This window comes from Leucoraja erinacea, chromosome 23 (assembly GCF_028641065.1).
Source record: "Leucoraja erinacea ecotype New England chromosome 23, Leri_hhj_1, whole genome shotgun sequence".
Classification (NCBI taxonomy): Eukaryota; Metazoa; Chordata; class Chondrichthyes; order Rajiformes; family Rajidae; genus Leucoraja; species Leucoraja erinaceus.
In genome coordinates, this window is record NC_073399.1 from 19,676,832 (window position 1) to 19,687,427 (window position 10,596).

Genomic DNA, 10,596 nt, shown 5'->3' on the forward strand with positions numbered 1-10,596 from the left:
ATGCGGCTGAGGGATGGGGCCAACAAATATATGCACTACAGATCTACTCTCCATAGCAAAAGATGGAACCATCCGCACGGACATCAGGCTTTAACATTAATGATCCAGTTACCTGAAACAATGTTTACTCCCCAATATCTGATAGCAAATGAATGGGTGCATTTTCTAACATGAACTGGAGAATAATTTTGACCGAATCCAGTCACCCTAATCAATCCACAACACCAACCTGTAGCCCTGAAAAATGCTACAAGTATTTATTTGTTCCAAGCAATAAGCTTAAAAATAACTGTTGTGTGCAAAATGTTTTTTTTCTCTCATGTCCCTAGTGTCTTTTGCCCTCAGGGTACATATACGTGAAGCTTTGTTATCGTGTGCGTGGGCTTTAGTTTATGGAACAGCTTCCCTCTATTTATCCTTTCTAAATGGTCATTATCTTGTACATCTCAACAAATGATCCCAACCTCTCCAGGTGAACATTAAAGCACCCATAACAGCATTGCAGAAAATCTCCTCTGCACCCTCTCAAGGATCATCACCTGCTTCCTGGGGATCGGAACTGGACACAATATCCCGGTTCTGAGCAAACCACAGGCTTTAGAAAGGCTCAATATAACCTCCCTGTTTATGACACATTGCTTATATATATACCAAAGCTTTATGCATATGTATCCTGAGGTCCATCTGTTTTTTTCAAAACAGTAATATATTCCGTCCTTCTTCTTCTGGACAAAGTGCATCACTTAATGCTTCCCCAAATTAAATCTTACCTGCCACACCTGCCCAAACTCCCAGTTTATGTTGTCTTCTGATCTGAGGAATGGGTGACGTTTCGTGTTGTGACCCTTCTTCAGACCGGTAAGAGAACTGGGAAGATGGAGGGGAAGGAGAGAGAGGGAAAGCAAGGGCTACTTGAAGTTAGAGAAGCCAATGTTCATACTGCTGTGGTGTAAGCTACCCAAGCGAAACATGAGGTGCTGTTCTTTCTGAGGCTCTGACCTTTCTGTCCTGGGCTTCCTCCATTGACTATGTGGGAATGGGAGTGGAAGTTAAAGTGTTGGGCAATTTGGCTTCTGATCTATTATTACTTTTCCCTTAATAGGATATGACATTTACAGGTTTGTTGTTATTTGCAAATATTGACTTGTTACTGTTTACACATATCCAAATCATTATGTAAATGCTTATATCATTAAGTTGAATCGTTGACCAGACTATTTCTAACAGGCAGTGTCTCATTCTATTCCAGACCTCTGGGAGTTCCCCTTTGGTCATTTATTCAATGACATAGACGTCATCCTAGGTAATGTGGTTACTTTCCCAGTACCTATTTAAAAAAAATCTATTTTCACCTCATACATTCTCTTTATTACCCCTGGCCCAACAGGAAAAGCTCAGAACATTTACTGCTGTTAACATAGACAAATAACGTCTTCACAAGCCTCCTAGAAAATCAAACCATTATCTGGAGTCACTCAGTTGAGTTTGTGGTACAATATGAAGAATGCAAGGGTAAGGACACTATTGCCAAACTGTATGAAATACTCAGGTTTCAGGCACATTACTTGATGCTTCAGATTAATACACTAATAACATTGCCCAAGCAATTCATGGGGTGTAGCGGAGAGTTATGTGGAGTAATTATGGATGAAGTTTTGTTATGTGCAAAAATTGGTTAGGCTGTTGTTATATACGTCAGAACAGAAGAGGAAGACAAGTTGATTAGAAGGCCAGGGGCGCAACCAGGGGCCGTAAAATTAAATTACAGGATTAAAGAAAAGGCCAGGAAAATAAAATTCACCCAAAGACAAGGCATCAAAACAGAAATTCACATTGTTTAAAAAAAAACCCCATTGCTGTGCTCTAACTGCTGTAATTTCCAATAATGGACAGCAAAATACCAGTTACTGGCATAGACAATATGAGCTAAATGGTCTCTTCTGTTGCATAAAAAGTAGTAAGTTTACTTCCACAATTATAAATACCCAACCATCCCTCGACCCACTTGTACTACTAGTGTAGATAACCCCTCCTCCTTAGAAGTTTAGAGCTGACCAACTCATGGAAAAGTACAGCACTGGAACAGGCCCATTTAGTCAATGAAATCTGCACGAACTAGGGTGCCAAATTAAACTCATCCCATCTGCCTGCACATGATCCATATCGCTCCATTTCATGCACGTTCATGTATCTGCCCAAATGCCGCTTTAATGTCCGTATCGTATCTTCTTCAACCTCCAAACCTTGGCCACACATTCCAGCCACCTCCCACTCTGTGCAAAAGATTAGCCTTGTGCATGTCCCTTAAATTCTCCCCACCTTAAAGCTATACCCTCTCGTATTATTATTATTATTATTATTACCCTTATCCCCAGTATTATTAGTGCACGTAAACCCACCCCTCACACGTCTTTAGCATTGTCATTCCTGTGTTATTATTGTGGCAGCTCTTCACTTCTCCTCCATTGTAATTTGAGGCCACCTGTGCAATGGTGGAGGATGCCCTTCATTTCTCCTATATTAAGTATAGACAACACATATACTCTGCTGTATTATTATGGTAGACTGCCCATTACCAACTTGATTTATTACTGTGCCGAATCCCTTGCTGCCCCTGTATTGTTTCTGTAAGGAACACCTCACCAAACTGTACTATCAATATAAGGAACCCCCATCTGTGTATCACTACTGTAAATGATCTCTTGCTACACTGTAACTGTAAGTTATAGCCCACCACACATGTATTATAGTCAGTAACTTTTTGCAATCCTGCATTATTTTGGTAACCAACCACCACTTCCGTATTATTGTCAGTAACCCCACCACCATCCCTGTACGATACAACTTTATTTATCCCAGGAGGTAAATTGATCTGCCAATAGACATAAATACACAAAATACATGAAACATGAAATTAAAGTGACAAGTGGAAAGGATTGGGGATGTGTAAAGATTGAGGGGGAGGGGGGGGGGGGGTCAGTCTCGGTCTACCCCATCACAGAAGGGGGAGGAGTTGTACAGTTTGATAACCACAGGGAAGAAGGATCTCCTGTGGCGTTCTGGCCTGCATCTTGGTGGAACCAGTCTGTTGTTGAAGGTACTCCTCACGTTGACCAGTGTGTCATGGAGGGAGTGAGCTGTATTGTCCAGGATGCTCCGCAGTTTGTGGAGCATCCTCCCCTCCAGGACCAACTCCCAGGAATCCAATTGTTATTGTAAGCATCTCCTCACCACTGCAACATTACTATTGCAAGAACCACCACCTAAGTACCCCCATCCACAGCTGCAGTATTACTGCAAGGAACCCCTCCCACTCGTTTAATTACTGTCAGCAAACCCCTCCCCACCCTGTATCACCCCAGTAAGTAACCCACTCACCACCCCCGTGTTACTGCAACCCCTCACAACCTGGCATCGTTGCTTTAAGTAACTCTGTGTAAAAAGTCAGTTAATCCTCACCGTCACTGTTATTACTGTAGCCACTCAATTGCCGCTATAATTATTGCTGTACCGAACCTCTCGCCGCACCTGTTTTATAAATGTTGGCAGCTCGTCGCCTCCCCGCTGTAATTGCTGTTAATCTCTCTCCTCCCCTTCACTCGTGTTGTCATTATGAAGAACAAATACTCACTCAGCCAGGACTCCAGCGTCTCCCCGTCCGCTTCCGCCATGTTGCCCGCGACATGGCCCAGACGTCGCGATATCACGGCACCAGTGCCCGCGAGAAGAGGGGAGGGGAGGGGAGCAAAGGAGGGGGAAGGGGGAGATGAGGGGGGAGAGAGAGATGAGGGGGGGGGGGAAATGAGGGGGGGGGAGATGAGGGGGGGGGGAGGGAAAGATGAGGGGGGAGGTGGGGAGAGATGAGGAGGGGAGGATGCGACAAGGGAGGGGGGCAAGGGGGGATGGAGGACAAAAGGGGAGGGGGAGGGGAGGGCATGGGGAGAGGGAAGAGAAAAAGAAAGAGATGGGGCAAGGGAGGAGTGAAGAAGGAGGAGCTGAGAGGAAGAGAGATGGTATGGGGATTGAATAGAAGAGGAAAGGGGTAAAGGTGAGTAAGGAATGAGGCAGCAGGGCAATGTGATGGAAAGGTGGAGAGGGTGGAAGTATGGAGATAGTAAAGTGGGAGGGGTGTGGAGGAGGAGGGTGAGTTGGAGGGGGTGTGGAGGAAGAAGAACAGTGGGAGTGGGTGTGGGGGAGCAAGGAGAGTGGTGCGTTACGGGATGTGGAGGGTGAAATGGATTGGGAGTTCGAGTGGGTGGAGAGGTCTGAGGGACGGGATCTTGATGCGAACGAGGGAGAGTTGTAGGAAAATGAAGGTGAGGGTCTCGGGGAGGTGCAGGGACTGCTGTTGGATAGAGTGGATAGGGGAAGCAATCCATGGCATGATGGCTGTTACAGCAAGCAATTAGTAGTTTCTGTGTGAGTTTCACTCCACATTAGTTCTGAAGTTCTGGTTAGTTAGTTCTGGTTGCAGCAAAGAGGGTTGCCTTTGTATTTCAATGTTGGATTGTGGCCAACAGGCCTGCGTGGTATTGAACATCAAGTTCTTACCTGAAATTGCGGTTGAGCATGTGGAAAGCTGAAGCAGTGCTTGACAGCTTTTGGTCTAAATATCCAGTCCACAAAATGGCTTTCTCAAGAATATTCTGTGAGCCTTTTTTTCAACCTCCTGACGTTTAGGAAGTTGAGAATGAAAGTTCAACCAATATCTCCAGGATATAGAAGCCTCGTGCATGATTAAGGGGGGAAGATTAAAAATGTAAAAGAGAAGCGAGCATTCACATTGATCAGGAACATCATGGTAGAACTCAAAGAGGAGAGAGTTGTAGAACAGTTCCCTCTGCTCACCTTGACTCTGCTGACCATCATGCCTATCTATACTAACCTCACCTTCCTATTTTAATTCCACCTCCTCTACACCTTGCTCAAGAAGCTTTCCATGTTACTGCGCTCCTGACTACCACCTATTCCTCGCTGAGGCCTCTTATGACACTATAACTCAGAGAGTGAGGCAGTGTCTGTGGAGGGGAAATAAGTTTTTTTAATTTAATAAAGTCTTGGCCATGCCTCAGCTCTCCTTTAGCCTGACTTGCCAGATCCAAGTTGTCCAAACAGGTAAAGTACCCGAACTCCAGGAGGGAGATTTGTTGAAGTGGTCCTGGGCCATGACTGATCCTTACTGGAACTAAATGTAAAATTAGTTGTGGAGTTTTCATACAACATTTGGCGTCACCGAGTTTGGCAGGCACAGGAGAAGCTAATACACATTTCTATTGTTTCAGGCTGAACTGGAATCTCAGAGGCAGTGCCCTCAGTGGGAGAGGGCAGTGATGGGACCTGCTTGGAGTTCCTATCCCACAGTACACACAGCTGCATGAGTTAGGCATGGGATCAGTTCAGCAAAAGGTATTCCAGAGCCTCATATGTTATGGAAAGGGGAGTGACAAGATAGTAACTGCCTTGATCATTATTTCCTTGACTTGACACTTGGATTATTCACAAGTGCATGACAAACGCATGGTGGGCTGTTCTGGAAGGTCGGGTCAAAGGGGTGGAGGAATTGAGTGAAATCCAGTTAGTCGGGAAGTGGTGTTGGGTAAATTGAATGGATTAAAGGCCGATAAATCCCCAGGGCCAGATAGGCTGCATCCCAGAGTACTTAAGGAAGTAGCTCCAGAAATAGTGGATGCATTAGTAATAATCTTTCAAAACTCTTTAGATTCTGAGTAGTTCCAGAGGATTGGCGGGTAGCAAACGTAACCCCACTTTTTAAGAAGGGAGGGAGAGAGAAAACGGGGAATTACAGACCAGTTAGCCTAACATCGGTAGTGGGGAAACTGCTAGAGTCAGTTATTAAAGATGGGATAGCAGCACATTTGGAAAGTGGTGAAATCATTGGACAAAGTCAGCATGGATTTACGAAAGGTAAATCATGTCTGACGAATCTTATAGAATTTTTCGAGGAGGTAACTAGTAGCGTGGATAGGGGAGAACCAGTGGATGTGGTGTATCTGGACTTCCAGAAGGCTTTCGACAAGGTCCCACATAAGAGATTAGTATACAAACTTAAAGCACATGGCATTGGGGGTTCAGTATTGATGTGGATAGAGAACTGGCTGGCAAACAGGAAGCAAAGAGTAGGAGTAAACGGGTCCTTTTCACAATGGCAGGCAGTGACTAGTGGGGTACCGCAGGGCTCAGTACTGGGACCCCAGCTATTTACAATATATATTAATGATCTGGATGAGGGAATTGAAGGCAATATCTCCAAGTTTGCGGATGACACTAAGCTGGGGGGCAGTGTTAGGTGTGAGGAGGATGCTAGGAGACTGCAAGGTGACTTGGATAGGCTGGGTGAGTGGGCAAATGTTTGGCAGATGCAGTTTAATGTGGATAAATGTGAGGTTATCCATTTTGGTGGCAAAAAGGAAAGCAGACTATTACCTAAATGGTGGCCGATTGGGAAAGGGGGAGATGCAGCGAGACCTGGGTGTCATGGTACACCAGTCATTGAAGGTAGGCATGCAGGTGCAGCAGGCAGTAAAGAAAGCGAATGGCATGTTGGCTTTCATAGCAAGAGGATTTGAGTATGAGCAGGGAGGTTCTACTGCAGTTGTGTAGGGTCTTGGTGAGACCACACCTGGAGTATTGCGTACAGTTTTGGTCTCCAAATCTGAGGAAGGACATTATTGCCATAGAGGGAGTGCAGAGACGGTTCACCAGACTGATTCCTGGGATGTCAGGACTGTCTATGAAGAAAGACTGGATAGACTTGGTTTATACTCTCTCTAGAATTTAGGAGATTGAGAGGGGATCTTATATAGAAACTTACAAAATTCTTAAGGGGTTGGACAGGCTAGATGCAGGAAGATTGTTCCCGATGTTGGGGAAGTCCAGGACAAGGGGTCACAGCTTAAGGTTAAGGGGGAAATCCTTTAAAACCGAGAGGAGGAGAACTTTTTTCACACAGAGAGTGGTGAATCTCTGGAACTCTCTGCCACAGAGGGTAGTTGAGGTCAGTTCATTGGCTATATTTAAGAGGGAGTTAGATGTGGCCCTTGTGGCCAAGGGGATCAGAGGGTATGGAGAGAAGGCAGGTACGGGATACTGAGTTGATGATCAGCCATGATCATATTAAATGGCGGTGCAGGCTCGAAGGGCCGAATGGCCTACTCCTGCACCTAATTTCTATGTTTCTATGTCGGATCGCATGGGATCCAAGGAGAGATAGCTGAATGGTTAGCGAATTGGCTTCTTGGAAGGAAGCAGAGGGTGATGGTGGAAGGTTGCTTCATGGACTGGAGGCCTGTGACTAGTAGTGTGCCTCAGGGTTCGATGTTCTGTCCGTTACTGTTTGCCATCTACATCAATGATTTGGATGAGAACATACAGGGCAAGATTAGCAAGTTTGCTGAGGATACAAAAGTGGGTGGTTTTGCAGATAGTGAAGATGGTTGTGAAAGATTGCAGCAGGATCTTGATCGATTGACCAGGTGGGCTGAGGAATGGTTGATGGAATTTAATACAGAGAAATGTGAGGTGTTGCATTTTGGGATGTCAAACAAGGGCAGGACCTACACAGTGAATGGTAGGCCTCTAAGGAGTGTTGTAGAGCAGAAGGATCTAGGAGTGCAGGTGCATGGTTCCTTGAAGGTCGCATTGCAGGTAGATAAGGTGGTCAAAAAGGCTTTTGGCACATTGGCCATCATCAGTCAGTGTATTGAGTATAGAAGTTGGAAGGCCATGTTGCAGTTGTATAAGACGTTGGTGAGACTGCATTTAGAGTATTGTGTTCAGTTCTGGGCACCATGTTATAGGAAAGATATTGTCAAGCTAGAGTTCAGAGAAGATTTACGAGGATGTTGCCAGGACTAGAAGGTCTGAGCTCTCGGAAGTCCTTGTGTAGGCTGGGTCTCTATTCCTTGGAGTGCAGGAGGATGAGGGATTATCTTATAGAGGTGTATAAGATCATGAGAGGAATAAATCGGGTAGATGCACAGAATCTCTTACCCAGAGTAGGGGAATTGAGGACGAACAGTACCCTCCATAATGTTTGGGACAAAGACCTATCATTTATTTATTTGCCTCTGTACTCCACAATTTGAGATTTGTAATAGAAAAAAATACATGTGGTTAAAGTGCACATTGTCAGATTTTAATAAAGGTCATTTTTATGCATTTTGGTTTCACCATGTAGAAATTACAGCAGTGTTTATACATACGTCCTGGGGCTCCAGTCACGGAGCTGCGGAGCTACTCACCATCACGGAGCTGGCCGAGTCCGGAGCGGGAGGAGCGGTGGTGGCGCGCTGCTGCGACCCGACCCTCGGAGATTCGGAGGCTTACCGCAGGTCTGGTGGACAGTGACACCGGGAGCCCGCGGGTCCCTGCTGGGAGACCGCTTTTCGGGGCTTCCGCAACGGCGACTTCTCCCGCCCGAGTAGCGGGGTCGAGGATGACCTGGAGCGGGGCCTTACATCATCGCCCGGCGTGGCTTCAACGGCTGCGGGACTTTGGCAGCGCCCGCCCGGGGGCTCCAACAAGACCCGGAGCGCGGCCTTGCATCACCCGGCGCGGAGTTAATGGCCGCGGGACAATTGTTATCGCCCGCCGGGGGCTCTGACTTTGACTGACATCGGGGGGAGAGGGAAGTGCAGGGGAGAGATACGTTTTTTTTGCATTCCATCACAGCGAGGTGGAGATGCGCTGTGATGGATGTCTGTGTAAATTGTGTTGTGTCTTGGGTCTTTTTTTTTTCTTGTATGTATGACTGCAGAAAACAACATTTCACTTGAGCCTCTATGAGGTTCAAGTGACAATTAAATTGTATTGTATTGTATTGTAGTCCCCCGCAGTTCCTTTTGGACACTACAATTGTGCCTGCCTCAATTACTGCCCCAGTAATGCATTCAGACTTGAATCACAGGCTGTGTACAAAAGCTGTGTCTCATGTCATAGAATGATACAGCATGAAATGGCCCAACTTGTCCACCTTTGTGGTACCATTGGCACTCTTCTGTATTAATCCCATCTCACAGCACTTGGTCCATGACCTTCATCGCCAAGCCGATTCTGGTAGTCAAGTAGTTAACTAGCACAACTTAAATGCTGTCAGTGACCTAACTTTAATCACTCTCTCAGGCAATACATTCCAGGCACTTACAACTCTCTGGATGAAGAAGGTCTCCCTCATATCCCTCTAAATCTTTTACCACATCCTAACCTAATTATCATGCCTCCCATATCCATATTCATGTTATATGTGAATATTACAAACATCAATGATCCCAACAGTGTAACCACAGGCATTCAATTACAGAATTCCTGAGGAGACTGAAGAAGGTCCATCTGTCTGCTCAGATCCTGGTGAACTTCTACCGCTGCACCATCGAGAGCATCCTTACCAACTGCATCACAGTATGGTATGGCAACTGCTCTGTCTCCGACCGGAAGGCATTGCAGAGGGTGGTGAAAATTGCCCAACGCATCACCGGTTCCTTGCTCCCCTCCATTGAGTCTGTCCAAAGCAAGCGCTGTCTGCGGAGGGCGCTCAGCATCGCCAAGGACTGCTCTCACCCCAACCATGGACTGTTTACCCTCCTACCATCCGGGAGGCGCTACAGGTCTCTCCGTTGCCGAACCAGCAGGTCGAGGAACTGCTTCTTTCCGGCGGCTGTCACTCTACTCAACAACGTACCTCGGTGACTGCCAATCACCCCCCCCGGACACTTATTATTATTTATTCAAATCGTTTGCTATGTCGCTCTTCAAGGGAGATGCTAAATGCATTTCGTTGTCTCTGTACTGTACACTGACAATGGCAATTTAAATTGAATCTGAATCTGAATCTGAAACAACCATTTACCAACACTCTCTGTCTCCTATTGTCAAGCCAATCCTGGAAGCAGTTTGCCAGCTTACCTTGGATACCATGGGTCCATCGTGTCCCCTCATCCCACTGCTCACATCTGCTCACTCCCCCCTCCCCACTTATTTAGTTACAAAGTCCATCTTCCTTTCCCATTGGATTCCAACATGTTCAGCCCCAGGTAACCTCCACTTACCACATACCAACCTCTATTGTTATTTTTACTCCTTTCTCTCACCTGACACCATCTACCACACCTCACCTGGATCTATAAACCACGTGGCAGCTCTTTCCCCAGCCTCTTCACCTCTTTGTACTGGCTACCTTCACACCATTTGGAAAAAACCTTGTCAGATTACTAAAGTCCATAACAATTACATCTAATGCCCTGCCCTCATTGATACATTTTGTTACCTCTTCAAAGAATTCAATCAAAATGGACAGACCTGGTTTGCTCTAGACAAAGCCTTTCTCGCTGTCTTTGATTAGTTTCAGTCTAACCAATTTCCCGGCATCTTCTTCACCACCGATGTTAGGCTCACAGGTCTATAATTAACAACTGTTTCCCTGCTGCCTTACTTGAAAAGAAGGACTATGTATGCTGTCCTCCATTCACTTATGTCTAATGAAAAGATTTTAAAATACAGCCTGAGCTCTACTAATCTCTCCCCTTGCATTCCATAGCAACAGCATAATCCCACCCAATCTGGCTTTAAGCCTGCCAAGAC

General features: G+C 45.9%; 1 protein-coding gene and 1 long non-coding RNA gene across 3 annotated transcripts in view; one reads left to right on the plus strand and one right to left on the minus strand.

Moving 5' to 3' along the window:
• gga3b (golgi associated, gamma adaptin ear containing, ARF binding protein 3b) overlaps positions 1–3,711 on the minus strand; it is a 31,003-nt gene extending 27,292 nt beyond the window's left edge. The window contains exon 1 of one of the 2 annotated variants that reach the window (XM_055654035.1): positions 3,632–3,711. In XM_055654035.1, the coding sequence (XP_055510010.1) occupies positions 3,632–3,671 (40 nt within the window). In that variant the 5' untranslated portion in view covers positions 3,672–3,711. The remainder of the gene's footprint in view (positions 1–3,631) is intronic. The other variant, XM_055654036.1, reaches the window with a different exon arrangement.
• A 524-nt stretch (positions 3,712–4,235) lies between these two features.
• On the plus strand, positions 4,236–10,216 carry LOC129708357 (uncharacterized). The gene is made up of 3 exons (XR_008725331.1): positions 4,236–4,419; positions 5,283–5,406; positions 8,198–10,216. It is a non-coding gene; the product is annotated as an uncharacterized LOC129708357 (long non-coding RNA).
• The last annotated feature ends 380 nt before the right edge of the window (positions 10,217–10,596 follow it).